Source organism: Myxocyprinus asiaticus, chromosome 12 (genome assembly GCF_019703515.2).
Source record: "Myxocyprinus asiaticus isolate MX2 ecotype Aquarium Trade chromosome 12, UBuf_Myxa_2, whole genome shotgun sequence".
Classification (NCBI taxonomy): domain Eukaryota; kingdom Metazoa; phylum Chordata; class Actinopteri; order Cypriniformes; family Catostomidae; genus Myxocyprinus; species Myxocyprinus asiaticus.
In genome coordinates, this window is record NC_059355.1 from 26,095,839 (window position 1) to 26,112,008 (window position 16,170).

General features: G+C 40.2%; 1 protein-coding gene across 1 annotated transcript; it reads right to left on the reverse strand.

Moving 5' to 3' along the window:
* Positions 1-8,391, reverse strand: glmnb (glomulin, FKBP associated protein b). Its single transcript, XM_051713196.1, has 18 exons — positions 8,174-8,391; positions 7,228-7,353; positions 5,890-6,000; positions 5,054-5,162; positions 4,670-4,913; positions 4,358-4,460; positions 4,084-4,265; positions 2,978-3,031; positions 2,861-2,891; positions 2,671-2,760; positions 2,105-2,146; positions 1,952-2,025; positions 1,674-1,758; positions 1,420-1,529; positions 784-841; positions 543-678; positions 330-421; positions 1-240 (listed from the first exon to the last, which is right to left on the reverse strand). Exons 1-18 carry the CDS (start codon positions 8,210-8,212, stop codon positions 154-156), a joined length of 1,773 nt encoding a protein of 590 aa, XP_051569156.1. The 5' UTR covers positions 8,213-8,391; the 3' UTR covers positions 1-153.
* Positions 8,392-16,170: the final 7,779 nt, after the last annotated feature.

Here is a 16,170-nt window from a genome sequence, read left to right on the forward strand (position 1 = left end):
AACAAATTCAGCCTTTTATTTGTATTGAATATTTGTATTGATATTATAGCTTTGATGTAACAATTGCAAACTAAGCATAGATAGAGCATAAACTAGAGCATAAATAAGTAAATACAGTATTCAGTTCCAACAGCAGTAATTGTGCCTCCTTGTTTATTTTTGACTCTCCTCTATGATCTCCTCTATATGGACCACAAGGCTCTCCATTAAGTCATATGTCACCAGGGCACACTGCAAGACCTGCAAGTGATATTGTAATGTTGTATTATATTATTATTATTTTATTTTATTTTTTTCTGAATTCAGATGATTAGCAACAATAATCTAACCTTATCCTGAGCCTCACGTGGCATGCTGCCAAGCATCTCCGTTTTTACAATCATGCTCTGGACTGATCTCTTCCCAGAGGCCTCCTTAAATTCTGTGGTGAACAAAGATGTTACTACTACAAGCTTTTTTTTTTTTTTTTTTAAGAAAGACATGAAGGTTAAAAAAGAAAGGGTTCAGCAGTTTTGGATAGATATCAGATAAGTATTTGTTACCTTTCGCCTTAATCTTTTTGTCCTCTCTCAGTTTTTGTAACTCTGTCCCATAGTATGATTTTGACATGCTTAGACACACTCGTAATATTTTTGTGTAACTGTTGGCAGTATGGCACAAGTCTGTCCATATTCCGGTCTGAAAATAACAAGGTGCGGCATATTAATAGAACATAATATGGATACAAATATAATAAAATGATATACTGTGTGTAATGGTGACAATTCAGATAGATAGCCTTACAGAAATCTCTCTTTCCCGTATTAATAAGTACCGCAGGAGATTTAAAGACTCCATGACCCTTGAAAACAAAGATGAAAACTAATCATTTCTAATTGCTTATTCTTGGACTGAGAATCCTTAGACATTTGCAACAGAGAGAGTTATGCACAACAGGTGCACATTGTGGTAAAAGTTGACAGGTTTATCATTTGCACATCAGCAAGCTGAAGCAAGGCCTAAGTAATTTATCAACAACAGATTATCCAAATAAGGTATGTCAATCACACAGGTTTAGTATCATTTTAGGAATGACACAGGAGCTGCCTCAAAATATTGGACTGCTCACCATCTGTTCTGCATTGTAGATCTTGGCTGTAAACCTGGACTACACTCATAAATAAATGATGGTTAGGGATGGATTGTATCTAGTTAGTAGGAGATCTAACATTTAAAATAGAGACACCTGCCATATGTGGAGTCTGTACTTGGGTTACGATTCGTGTCAATGATTTGTTGATATGAAAGATAATTAAATCCATCAAGATGCATTATGCCCACTGTGTACTTGTTTTACAGCAGTACTGTGCATTTAGTAGCTTGTCAATTGCTTGTTATCTTTTATTAAGAGCTCTTTATAAAACTAAAAGGCTTTTCCACCTGTCCATCCCATGTAGCAAGTCAGTTTCATGGCCCTGTGGGAGAATGATAGTGTCTTTCAGCAGTGTGACAAGCCATGTCCCCTCAAACCAGCCGTCCTTGTTACCTGACTTTAAAAGCAAAGAAACAGAAGAAATATTTTCTCACATCAGTGATTCAATGTTGATTAAAATACTCTTAAATGTCACTTGGGCAAGTGGACAGCTGAGCATGTGGTTTATGGCAGTAAGGTATCCAAGTATTAACTGCGCTACCTTTCTGGACAGTTCCGCTTGATTCTTGATGTTTTTGATGATGATACTCTCAACACCTGCATGATGGCTAGTTTTCATGGTGCGTCTTTAAGCATACACAAGGGAAAATATAAGTGATATCTAGTGTCGTTTTTTTATTTATTTACATGAACAGGTAGATTCCATTCACATGCTGGTAGCACTTTTAATAAAAAGGGTTACAGACATAAAAGAAGCGTAATGCTTTTTAACCTCTAAAAGAAATGTAATGTTTTTGTTAATATTTCAGAACACCATACCTGAAAAGTCTGTGCTTCGCCTCACCATTAAGCTTCTCTATAAAGAGCTGGAACACCACAAGACTCCTTCCTCTCTAGATGAAAGAATGGAAATGACTGCAACCTTTAAAACTGGCTTTTATTCAGATGGATCCTTTGTGTATATATACTTACCAAATGCTGGATAGGACAGTCAGTCATGATTTTAATTAAGTTCTGTGAACAAATAAGAAAACATAGCTGACATAATTGAAACTGTCATTAGAGAAAAAGTGAACAACGTTATTGTTTTCACCATCAAGGTAATGTATATCACATTTTAAGAACTTAAGATGATTTATCAACACTTTCCTTTGAGGTTCACCCAAAAATGAAAATTCAGTCACCATTTACTCTGTCGCCTGATATCATTCCAAACCGTATGACTTTCTTTCTTAGGTAGGACACAAAAGGAGATGTTAGACAGAGTGTTAGAGACTCACAGCCTCAGTCACCATTCAATTTCATTGCATCTTATTTTCATAAAATGAAAATGAATGGTGACTGAGGCTGTCATATGGGTTTGAAACAAGAAATGCTGTCATACCGGTTTGGAATAACCAAACATAATTGGTAAATTATGACAAATTTTCCTTTTCGGGTAAACCATCCCCTTAAAAGGCAAACAGTATAACTATAAATTTTCTAACCCATAATTCATTGATTTCTTAGTGCGCTTAGTTATACATAGTGTTGCATACCTGTGGAACCTCATGAAATGGTTTCAGCTCTAAGAGCTCCACTGGGAGGCTATTGTCTGTTACTCTCTCCAAACTTTTTACATTCAAGTCCTTTGAACAATTGGGGGGAAAAGAGATGTTTTTTAGTAAATGACTACTCAGTACTGAAATGTTTCTTTACTTTTCTTTTGGTGCAATTTCAGTTTTTTACCAAGCCTTTCAAAATCCACGATTCATCCTTTCTGTAGGAATAAAAAGCAGGAGGTGAAATGGGACTTATAACATCCTATGTTGGTGACAGTTGAGCACAATTGTATGGTTGACACACCTACTCAGCAGAAGATTGATGTATTCCATATTACATTGCAGGACAAAAACAGGGCTGAAATGAAATGAAGGAGCACAGGTCCATTAAATATATATCAGTCTCCTATGTGCCTCCTAGCTTAAATAAAGTCTTTATTGTGCAGTTTCTTAACAGAGCACAGTGCCCGTCCACTTTTTCATCCACCTTGGTTCCGAAAGTATTTGTCCTACTTATTTTTCCAAGGAGAATTTCATAAAATCCTTCATAAACGAGTTCTAAGCCATGAACCAAACCAACCAGCTCCGAGGTGAATAACAACATTACTATCTTTGATTTAAAGCAAAGTTGAATTTAAAAATCTGACAAAAAGACAGTGGTTCAAGACTGTGGCCTTATGAAGCACTGCGAATGACGTAATCGAAAAACGATGGAAAAATTCTAAAACTAAAATTAAAGTTGTTTATTATAAATATAGGATCAATAAATTGAAAAAACGTATATTTTCAAAAAGTATTTTAAGAGGGGAGCTATTTGGTTTGCGTCATTCGCACTGCATCGTGGAAGCAGGCGGTCGCTGCTTGGCACTTTTGCAGCGGTTTGCAAACCCCCCCCCGCCCCAATCATGGGTAGTGTAGTTCTTCAGCAGGAATTCCACTTTTAAACACAATTTTTAAAAATTTGATTCAAATAACATGAACTGATGGCTTCAAGAGCAGTATACTGTATACCTTCGATTAACAGCCTCTGAACTCACGGTAGGCCTGTCATTAAAGGCTTCGAATTTATAGTTTATAATCAATTCCCCTACAGAAAAAAAAAATAGAATTTTTTCTTCCGGAACCAGACTGTTGAGCTCTGTACCATTTGTCAACAACAGTCTTTGTAAAAGTTCATATAATCTTAAATGTAAGTTATTGTAGGGCTTTAAATCCTTCTTGTGCAAAATGTCTCTGAAAGCCTTTGAACAAAAATAATATTTTCAACGCTGCAATTGTAGGGGATTTTAACTGCTTTTAAAGACCCAAGAGATTTGTGGCCTCAACAGTTCATTTTGTCTTTGAGACTGGTAAACGTGGTGAGAAGCTTTTTTTTTTTTTTTTTAGTTTTGAGGTCTAACTGCAACTTACTTGAAAACTGCAGGAAACACTTCCATGGCAATACGCTGGACAAAGAGCAAGTAAGCCATGCAAGCTCTTGATTCATTTGGATGACAAGCACCCTTCTCCAGAACAATGGTATCTTCTTTCCCTCTTAAAGAATGGTAGAATAAGAGTTTTGGCATGGGCTCTTGGATCACTGTTATGATTGCCTAGTATTAGAAGCACAGTAGCACTTAGAAACCAGGTCATCTTTTTTCCAAAATTACAATATAATAGTCACAATGAAGAGAGATATTAGTACCATTATTTCTGTGGCAAAATTCAGCAGGGGTGAATTATCCGTAGTGTTCACCTCTTTGTCCAGTTGAGCTTGGAGAAGAGGTTCCCTTAGGCTCTCCATGCAACTGAGCCATTGGAGAAAGAAAGGAAATTGATTAAGATCACATATTTATAATCTACAAAGGGTTAAAAAAAAAAAAAAAAAAAGCCATGACAAGAGCCCTGTACGTGGCCCAAAGTAGTATTTTGTTAATTGGACTTTTAAGCATTATTTTAAGTATCTTATACTTTGCTTATTACTATTGCATTGGTTTGAACTGGTTTAAAAACATACAACTTGAGAAGAGCAGCTCTTAGTTTCATGTCTTGATTGTTGGACTTCAATTCTCGATTCTTGACTTCCTGCACAAAGGGTTGTACAAAGGTCAGTATTGCGTTGCAGCATCGGCAGAGCCCATACTTATCTTCCTGTTCCTGTTTGTGTGAGTAAGGTACAGGCAGCTTTGAAATCTGTTTCTGTAGACAATCCAGGGCACAAGCCAATCCACTGGCCTTCGACTCCCTCATTCTCAACAGTACTGGATGGGGAATAAACAGATACCAAACATTTTTTATTACTTGCAGAGGCATAATTTGTCCTCGGCTTGTTAATCGGTATTTTAAGTTGATGATCTTTGAAATTGGCAGTGTTCTTGTTTCACATCAGTGGTTGATGTACCTGACTGAATATGAGGCATGAGAACAATGATGGAGTCTGCTATGGCATCTGGATCAGTGTCCTCCACTTGCTGGTGTAAAATATCGAGGAGTTCTTTCACATCACAGATCTGTTATACAAGTTTACAAGTCATACTTTTACAATTGTGTTTAAAGGAATAGTTCACCCAAAAATGAAAATTCTCTCACATTTACTCACCCTTATATCATCCCAGATGTGTATGACTTTCTTTCTTCTGCTGAACTCAAATGAAGATTTTTAGAAGAATTTCTTAGCTGTTTTGGTCCATACAATGCAAGTAAATGGGTGCCAAAATTTTGAAGCTCCAAAAATCACATAAGTCACCATAAAAGTAATACATAAGACTCCAGTAGTTAAATCAATATCTTCAGAAGCAGTATGGTAGGTGATCACAGATCACTTTTACATTCTTCTTCTTGTGTTTTTGATGATTCACCTTCTTCACGCATATGCCCCCTACTGGGTAGGGAGAAGAATTTCAAGCAAAAAAGGACTTACATATTGATCTGTTTCTCACCCACACCTATTATATCACTTCTGAAGATATGGATTGAATCACTGGTGTCATATGGATTACTTTTATGATTCGTTTATGTGCTTTTTGGAGCATCTAAATTTTGGCACCCATTCACTTGCATTGTATGGAACTACAGAGCTGAAATATTCTTCTAAAAATCATAATTTGTGTTCTGCAGAAGAAAGAAAGTCATACACATCTGAGATGGCCTGAGGGTGAGTAAATGATGAGAGAATTTTCATTTTTGTGTGAACTATCCCTTTAATAACCATATTTGAATAAGCACAATCTAAGTTACCTGTATGAGTTGAATGAGGATAGCCTGACAGTGGGCAGGACTCTGGTCCTTCCTCAGCACTTCATTCACCAGTGGAGGCAGTAGGCCACTGCCCATAGACCTTACTAAGTGCTGGAAATGTATTAAAGACATTCAAATATATTTTTTTTTACTCTGTATATATTTGTATATAATGTGATGTAATAGCATTAAACAAATGTTCCTGGTTTAATACATGTTAATTTCAATGGCCAGTATTTGTGGCATAATGTTGATAATTTTGACCCGTCTCTTGTTAAAAAAAGAAAACGAGAAAGCAAAAATTGTAGATGCAGGCACAGTGGAAGTGAATGGGGCCAGTCCAGAAACATTAAAGTACACACTGTTCCAAATGTGTGGCCACAAAATGTATGTGTTACACACAAAACACTGTTTGTATTCACATGATTTTAGTGTGATAAAATCAGGGATTTTATCATCATTACAGCGTGCATTTTAACATTTATGGGCTGGCTCCATGCTCTTCCATTGTAAGCGCCTTACTGTTCCCACAATTCCTGCTTCTTTTTTTTTCTCTCTCTTTTTTTTTATTGTAATAAAATGTATGCCACAAATGTGATTAAGTTAACTAGTACTGAACCTGGTACATTAATTTAATTAATACATTTATGCCTACATTATGTGGTATACACCTATACATTCTGCAAATACCTGAAATGAAGTGATTCAGAATTATGATCATGCCAGTCTTGTGTTTGATAAACACTGATTGTATTTTAAAATCAATCATTTTAAAATATGGTGTTAAGTGCACTTTTGAGCTCTGGTTTAAAACAACTAATGGGTGTTCCTTGCATGAACTACATGTTTGGAAAAGTGGTGCAGTGTAAGAAATGGGTAAATCAGCAGCACTTAATGGAGTGCTGCTCCTCAGAGGGCTTTCAGTGGAGCAAGGAATTTGACTGGCTCTCTACAAAACTACATTCCCACACCCAAGGGTCAGTTGGCCGGGCAGTTAATAAGAATGACAAAGTGGTGGTTTAGCAGGGATAGCAGCCCATCAGGTTCTGCCAATCCCAGTGGAGTGATGTCTCAAAAATGAGCTAGAGATGTGACTGTGTTTTGGCACCTGCCTGTCTCTCTAGGACCTGAAATTTAAAAGGTACCCCCTTGTTTTCATTTATCTCATACTGTATATGTGCATATGACTTTTGCGTGTACTCAAAGACTGTGCCATTGCAGCAATCTCTGATTTCATAACATTTCAAGTCAGAAAATCATCAAGTCAAGAATGCTTCCCAATGCAACACAATTTTAAATTCAGTTTTTGAAAGCATTTGTAATTGCTTCTACATTTACCCGATTAGACTCCTCTTTTATAAAGTCCAAGAGTTGCGCACTGTCACCCTGGGCAATGCAGGTACGACTAGCATTCAGAAAGAGCTCTCGATCCTCTAGTGTAAAGTCTTTTTCATCGATTGTTCTCTGAAAACATGGAAAAAGTCATTCTCAGTTCATATTGCTGTGAATCAAAAACAATGGTCTTGGACTTACACTGACACCCAGGGGCATGGATGCAGCGTCATTCAAACGCAAAAGTTTTCATTTACTAAAGCCATTGTAGAAATTCACTATTCACAGTCAGCATTGATTTATTTATTTCAAGAGTGAAAGTGTCCAGTAACAGGACGGTTACTGAGATTAAGTGAGTAGTATTCAGCTGGTCATGTGATTCTAACATGAGAGTCCCCATGAGGGACCCTCTCCATGTAGAATAAAACTGCTTTTATAAGGTTACTGATATGACTTTGAGTCTTCATCTCATGTGAGTGCTCATGATTTTATACATGTTTCAAAATTAGGATTCATTTCTTTAGAAGTAAAACTTTTTAAATGAGGAAAAAAATACTGAGTGCACCTTTAAATGAATCAATAGTGACTAACAACTGCAAACCATTCCTCTGGCATGTAACATTGCTCTTATGCTAACATTGAACAGTTAGCATGTTTTTATGCCAGGTCTAACTTGCATATGTTGTTGAAATTCACTTATGACTAAAAACATATTTTCTAATGAGCCAAATCAAAGTTTGTTTATTGTAATTTCTCTGATAGTAATAAAAGAATACAATTTTAGAAGCCACAGTGCAGACATATATCAAGCCACAATACAATAAGTCTTCACAAGAATAACACTTAACACCCATGCCACATAGATGATTTTCCAATATGACAGATACATACTGCAGTTAAATATCTTGCTACAAAAATGACACTTTTTTCATACAATTTTCTATTTCCTCACCCATCTTTGAATTACGTCCTCTAGTTGATTCACTGCCATTTTCAATGCAAGTCTTTCTAAAAATAATCCATACACGTGATGCTTCGAGGATTATAACCTAGGATTTTCTGCACAAGATCTAAGAGACATCTGCAATAAAATTTGACACAAAAGAAGTAGCTAGGTTTATAACGGAGGTCAGAGTGTATTAAAAGAATGGAGCAAGAGGCAATCTGACAGGGGACCCTGGTAAACCTCTTAGTAAGCACTGCAGCTGAGTGTCTGTTAATAGGATTAAGACAAAGCGTAGATGAGGCAAGACAGAAATTTCTCGAATACCCTGGAACACAATCATGAGAGTTCTCATTATTATTTACAGTAATTTAATAATTACAACTTCAAATTCTTTTCATACAGTCTGGCTTTGGAGATTCAGTCTAACTCTAATTAAAAGCTCTGCTGTTACTGGAAGTGATTGTACAGTGTAGGATCATACAGAAGACCACAATGACTCACAATAACCCTCTCAGACTGCACTCAAATGAGCCCTTATGTTATTTAAACATGTCATGCCATGGACATATTGAAAGCCCATCTGAAATTGCTAAGTTAAGCTTTGGATGTGTGTGTGTGTGTGTGTGTGTGTGTGTGTGTGTGTGTGTGTATCTGTACTGTCCATTAGGTAAATCCCCCTAAATAAAGTCAAGCATTTCTCCAATGTAACCTGATATATGCAATGTCTTTGACTTCCTGCATGATAACTATTGTAGACCCTGATTTCAGGTGTATGGAGACAAACCAGGTTTGAACAATAGGATTTAACCAGCAGCTGCGGGGTTTGCTCTGTCTATTACAGTGTGGTGAAAGGCTATAACAAAAGGCACAATGTAAATATAACAGGAAAGGACAGACTGGTTGCATGTCAGCTTCAGATTTGCCTGTGGCTAATTGAAGACTGCTGATTTAGTATTTTGACAGTGAACAGTCTTTGTGTAATGAAAGTTGAGGGCTGAAAAAACTATCTCTCAGAGTATGCTGACAGACAAACAAGTTTGTTATTTTAGAGTGGTCGACCCATGTCCTTTTGCACTCAATGTTCAAAAGGTGTTGCACAGATCATTTTGTATGAAATTAGGTAAAAATGTGTTGATTTCCATTTTAATAAATCTGATTTTCCAAACAGATTATCGTAAATCAACCCCACTGGGACCAACTCAGAATTTACTTTGTATTTTTAAATGTGTGTATTGCTCATGTGTAATTTTCATGAACAAACATATCACCGTAAGGCTTCAGAATAGTGAGAAAAAAAGTCTGTGATGGTTAACTTCCACTTTTAGCTGGGATTCAGAAGAATACCTGTAAAAAAATAAAGGTAACAAAAAAGGGTTTTGCAACGATGCTATAGAAGAACCATTTTTCAGTGAAAGGTTCTTAAAAGACCCATTTTTGAAGAACCTTTTTATAGTATAAAGAGCCTTTTCAATACTAAGAACTTTTTGTGCAATGAGAAGGTTCTAAAGATGTTTAAGGTTCTTCATGGAACCATACATGCCAATAAAGAACCTTTATTTTTAAGAGTGTGTGTTCCATAATGACCACACAGGAAATCAGCAAAAGGAAGTCAAAGTTTTTGTCTGCTAAAATTGATATGTGCTTTCAGAATTTCCAAACTGCAGTGTAGTAAGTCTCGGGTCACTAGTATCACATATCCATGTATTTTTAATAGGTAGCAGCAACAAGACAACAAAAGTGTAACCAGACTACCTGATGCTTTTTAGGCATAAACTTCTCAGCAGAATTTACAGTAACTCAAAGGCAGCAAGAAAATTATCTTTATAAAATGATATCTGGATGAACGTTTTGCTTAGTGATCACTAACTATTATGCAAGAAAAACAAAAACAGTGAAAAAACGAGGCATTCTCAATAGGTATCTTTAAGTTTAATGCTCCCTCCCATCACAAACACACATACTCTTAAACATGATGGCTCAATTGGTTCACCTTTTTGCACTCAGTATTCTGTAAAATGGCATGCTGACAGCACTGTTTACTCTGCCACTCTCTTGCCGATTTCTTGGCAAATGATTGGCCCTGAAGGCCCCTAGAGGCCATGTCTGGAACTGATGCTGTCTGCCAAAATCCCTCACCAAACCCCAGCGAGCATGTCATGAAAAACTGTCATGTTTAGGGGTCACTCCCTAGAGTTTATGCCTACAGATGCAGTTTAGCATTTGATTTCAAACAGTGCACTTTACTGCTCTTTATATGGCTCAGATTTTCCCTACCCTATGTTTTGATAACAGTATAGAGGCATGAAGATTACAAAATTAACCTCTACCATAGAATGATGCCGTTGTGCAGAATCTACTTTTGATGTGGAAGAGCAACTTGGGCTTGATGTTCTGTATCACAGAAAACAGTTTTCTGTTTTACCTGTTTTAAGTTAAAGAGATCATTCACACTAAAGTTAAAATTCCATCATCATTTAGTCAGCCTCATGTTGTTCCAACCCATATGACTTTCTTTTTTCTTTCGGGAAACATATGAGATGTAAGTCTCAATTACCATTCACTTTAATGGCATGTATTTGCCACACAATGAAACTGAATGGTAACTGAGGCTGTCATTGTAACATTTCCTTTTGTGTTCATCGGAAGAAAGAAAGTCAGTTTGGCACAACATGAGGGTGATGAAATTATGACAGAATTTTCATTTTTGAATGAACTATACCTTTAACTTTCACATTTAACAACAGCAGGGAAATAGATTGCAAAACATGCAGAATATATATACAATAAATTTGGCCAAGTTAAGGAAGCAGCAATGCTAAAATGGCAGATCAGAGCATTAGCCAGAGCACTGAGTCTGACTTGAGGCTGGGACCATGGGGAGGAGAAAACAACAAATCCATACAACTATACTTGCTTCTATTGCTGAAGCCTGCTTGCCCTTTTGTAAATCGGCATTTTGAGGGCAATTACTTGTGTTGAGTTGTTCTCAGTCAATACGCACAGTGTGAGAACCTTAATTGACAAGGATAACACTAGCCCTTTTCCTGAAGGAGAGACACCCTGACTGCTGTAATCAATACTATACTGTGGACAGAGGACTACACTTGTCTGCTTGGGCTCCCTGTACCTTCATCTTTGTGGGTAACCCCCAGTGGCAGAAGAGGCTGGGATGTTACATGTGAACAGGCTGTCAAAGCAATTTTGTCAGTCTGCTCATTCTCTGGTGTTTAGAGATGCTGACACACTGTGCACTGGTTTCCACGATTTTATTGAGGTGATGGAAGCTTTTAGGCTGTTTTCTCTCTCTCCCCACACTCTCTGTCCTTTTATCAGTTCAATTCAGCTTTATTGGCAAGACAATTGGAGTATAGTATTCCCAAAGCATTTTAAGGTTATGTAAATACATACTATTTTAAATAAGATAATAATACAATAATACATTTGTTTACAATAATAAATAATAATCAATTAGTAGTAATGGAAAAAAAAAGAAAAGAAAATACATGTACGAGTATGAGTACATGTACAAGTGTATTGATTTTTATTCCTCCTGAAAATATGTCTCTGAAGCATCCTGGTGGTCTTGTCATTCAGGTCAACAGATCATCCATTTTATTATTTTTTAATAACATTTTATAGAATGTGAAAACATGTGAGTATTTTAGAATTGACTTTGTTGACATTGACATTGATGCTGTTCATATTCTGGATTTTGCAATGCTGTGTAATATCGGTTCTGATTTTTGTAAATACTTTGGCAAAAAATCGTGATCACACTATGAAAAGTTCCATGTTTTTGCAATAAAATGTAAAAAGAAAACAGATGAAAAACAACAGAGTGGATGTTATTTAGAAGTCAGTAGTTACCTATAGTCACACCTATCTCTTTATGGCCTGTGCAAAAAGCAGGTTGGAGTTGACTTGAGCAGATCAGGTACTGGTTGTGATCATTAATGATTTAGCATACACCAGAGGGGAAATGAGCAGTCTCATCTACCCATGCAACCCAGATCTTTGTAATGCAGCTTTCTCAGATCTCTGTAGTGTGTTAAAGGGATAGTTCACCTAAAAATGAAAATTATCTCATTATTTACTTACCCTCATGCCATAACAGATGTGTATGACTTTCTTTCTTCTGCAGAAAACAAACATTTTTTGAAGAATATTTCAGTTCTGTTGGTCCAATCAATGCAAGTAAATGGTGGCCAGAACTCTGAAGCTCCAAATAGGACATAATTACAGCATAAAAGTTATCTATAAGACTCCAGTTGTTTAAGATATGTCTTCTGATGCAATATGATAGGTGTGGGTGAAAAACAGATCAATATTTAAGTCTTTTTAACTATAAATTATCCTCCCTGCCCAGTAGGTGGCGATATGCATGAAGAATGCAAATTGCCAAAAACAAAGAATAAGAATGTGAAAGTGAAAGAGGAGATTTATAATAAAAAAAGGACTTTGATTTGTTTTTCACCCACACCTGTCATATCACTTCTGAAGATATGGATTTAACCACTGCAGTCGTATGGATTTATTTTATGCTGCTTTTATGTGCTTTTTGAAACTTTAAAATGTTGGCTACCATTCACTTGCATTGTATGGACCTACAGAGCTGAGATATTCTTCTATTCTACTTTGTTTGTATTCTGCAGAAGGAAGAAAGTCAAACACATCTGGGATGGCATGAGGGTGAGTAAATGATGAGAGAATTTTCATTTTTGTGTGAATTATTCCTTTAAAGTGACCTGAGAATCGAAAGGAGTCTCTATTTTGAACCAGCATAGTTGATCATTTATATACAATGGCAAAACGTCCTGATTACTTTCGTAACCTACGTTCCCTGATGGAGGGAACGAGATGTTGTGTCGATGTAGTGACACTAGGGGTCACTCTTGGGAGCCCCAAACACCTCTGCTTTTTGAAAAAAGGCCAATGAGAATTGACGAGTGGAATTTGCATGCCACTCCCCCGGACATACGGGTATAAAAGGAGCTGGTATGCAACCACTCATTCAGGTTTTGTGCTGAGGAGCCGAGACCAGGTCCCGGGCATTTCAGCGGGTAGTTCAGCGTTGTGGCAAGAGGGACACATAGTCTCGTTCCCTCCATCAGGGAACGGAGGTTACTAAAGTAACCAGGATGTTCCCTATCTGTCACTCACTCAACATTGTGTCGATGTAGTGACACTAAGGGTCCCTATACAAAGCACCACAACTATCTGAACTGTGTTACGTGAACTGGTGGTGTGTGACAGGCAGACCGCTGTGTGCCTCATAGCCAGCACACCAGGCCATCAAGTAACCTCCCCCAACACTCTTATGAGAGTCGAACGGTCCATCCGGAACAAGTCGACTGCCCAACTATAGGGACAGACTAGCCCTGCCGAGGCCTCTTTCCCTCTCTTTTCTCCCCAAAAAGAGTGGAATTTGTTAACCGACTGGGAGCCATAAGTGTCTGCGTCGGGGGATGTCCCTCCCAAGGGGAAGACACCGCGGAGACCACACCCCACCCAAAAAGGGGGAGGGGGGTATTTTGAGTGGAATATGTCACATGGTCTTACCGAGTCTTGTCGGAAGTATGTCATGTGGAGAGGTCCCATGGTAGGTCCTACCCAAAGGGGAGGGGTTTCTACAGAGCATGGCCTCTGAGGGGCCTCTGCCCAAGGAAGACACAGTTTGCCGACAGGGAAACGATTTTGCAGAAGATATCACATGGGGTCGCCTTCGGGGAACCAGCACATGTGCAGCACCTACCTCAGTACAGGGGCTCATTAGCGCACGTACTGGGCCGGTCAGCGAGTTTCTCCACAAACTCAACTGCCAGAGGGCTAAGGAGGAGAAGTCATTCAGGGATCACAGTCTGTGAACATGACTGTGAATCAAGAGCGCACGTCTTCTCCTCAAGGGAGGGGAAAGGCGCTATGTGCAAGCGGTACACCTGGCCAGCTGTCCCGGAATTACCTGCTTGTGCCTGCCAATACACGGGACGAGACCGGCTCAACCCGGAGATTTTAGAACCTCGCAAAGGTGTTGGGTGTTGCCCAGCCCGCTGCTCTGCAGATGTCTGCCAAAGAGGCACCACTGGCCAGGGCCCAGGAGGCCGCCACACTCCTGGTAGAGTGGGCTCGTAACCCCACAGGGGGTGGCACGTCCTGAGCCTGATATGCCATCGCGATGGCGTCAATGACCCAGCGGGTGATCCTCTGTTTGGAGACAGCGCTTCATTTCTGCTGTCCACCAAAGCAGACAAAGAGCTGTATGCGATCCAAATATATGCGTAAAGCTCGCACCAGACACAGCAACGCCAAGACTGGGTCTGCCTCCTCCTGGGGCAGCACTTGCAGGTTCACAACCTGATCCCTAAAAGCCCGGTCGGGGTCTCAGGATCACGTGAGAGTAACCCGGACCAAACTAAAGGCACGATTCGCTGACAGAGAACGCCTGCAGGTCACCTACCCTTTTGATGGAAGTGAGCGCAGTCAGGAGGGCAGTCTTCAAAGAGAGTGCCTTAAGCTCGGCTGACTCCAAGGGCTCAAAGGGAGCTCCCTGTAGACCCCGAAGGACTACAGAGAGGTCCCACGAGGGGACGAGGTGTGGTCTGGAGGGATACAACCTCCTAACGCCACTCAGGAACCTGATGATCAAGTCGTGCTTCCCCAAGTACTTACCATCTACTGCATCGTGATGAGCCGAAATAGCGGATACATACACCTTCAGGGTGGAGCCAAGATGTTGCCCCATCCCTGAGAAAGAAGGTCCTTCCTCAGGGGAATTCATCGGGGTGGGGGGGGTGTTGTCCCGAGGAGCGTGAGATCCAAAAACCACGTCTGGGTGGGCCAGTAGGTTGCTACTAGGATGACCTGCTCCTCGTCCTCCCTGACCTTGCACAGGGTCTGTGCAAGTAGGCTCACTGGGGGAAACGCATAGTCCAGGTAGCCAGCTGCGTGCCAGCGCATCTATACCGAGGAGTGCCTCGGTCAGGGCGTACCAAAGCGGGCAGTGGGAGGATTCCCGGGAAGCAAACAGGTCTACCTGTGCTCGACCGAATCAACTCCAAATCAGCTGGACCACCTGAAGGTGGAGTCTCCACTCTCCCCTAAGGGTAACCTGACATGACAGTGCGTCCGCTGCGGTGTTGAGGTCGCCCGGGATGTGAGTGGCTCGTAGCAACTTGAGGCACTGCTGACTCCAGAGGAGGAGACGGCGGGCGAGTTGTGACATGCAACAGGAGAGTAAATCGCCTTGACGGTTGATGTATGCTACCATAATTGTGTTGTCCTTCCGGACCAACATGTGCTTGCCCTGGATCAATGGCCGGAACCTCCATAGGGCGAGCAGTATTGCCAACAACTCTAGGCAGTTGATGTGCCAACGCAGCTGTGGGCCAGTCCAGGAGCCGGCGGCTGTGTGTATGTTGCATCCGGTGCCCCAGCCCATCTTGGAGGCATCTGTTGTAACCACGACGTGCCTGGAGACCTGCTCTAGGGAAACCCCTGCCCGTAGAAATGCAAGGTCAGTCCAAGGGCTGAAGAGGCAGCAAAAGTTCGGGGTGATGGTCATGTGATGTGTCCTGTGGCACCATGCCCATCTTGGGACTCGAGTCTGAAGCCAGTGCTGAAGCGGTCTCTTATGCATCAACCCGAGCGGATATGTCCCAGGAGCCACTGAAAAAGTTTCAGTGGAACCACTGTCCTCCGTCTGAACACCTTCAGACAGTTCAGCACCAACTGCACGCTCTCGTTCATGAGGCGTGCTGTCATTGAGACTGAGTCCAACTCCAAACCGAGAAAAGAGATGCTCTGAACCGGGGAGAGCTTGCTCTTTTCCCAGTTGACCCGAAGCCCCAGTCGGCTGAGGTGCCAGTGTACGAGGTCCCTGTGTGTGCACAGCAACTCTCGAGAGTGAGCTAAGATTAGCCAGTTGTCGAGATAGTTGAGGATGCAGACGCCCACTTCCCTTAGTGGGGCAAGGGCTGCCTCTGTGACCTTCGTGAAGACACGAGGGG

Bases quoted from the DNA above. Each gene is read 5' to 3' on its own strand.
- glmnb (XM_051713196.1), bottom strand. From the start codon at position 8,212: ATGGCAGTGAATCAACTAGAGGACGTAATTCAAAGATGG. The intron at 4,461-4,669 runs GTATGTTTTTAA...CCAATGGCTCAG, and splicing joins AGAGCTGCTCTTCTCAAGTT to TTGCATGGAGAGCCTAAGGG. The intron at 2,026-2,104 runs GTAAGTATATAT...TCTTTCATCTAG, and splicing joins ACTGTCCTATCCAGCATTTG to AGAGGAAGGAGTCTTGTGGT.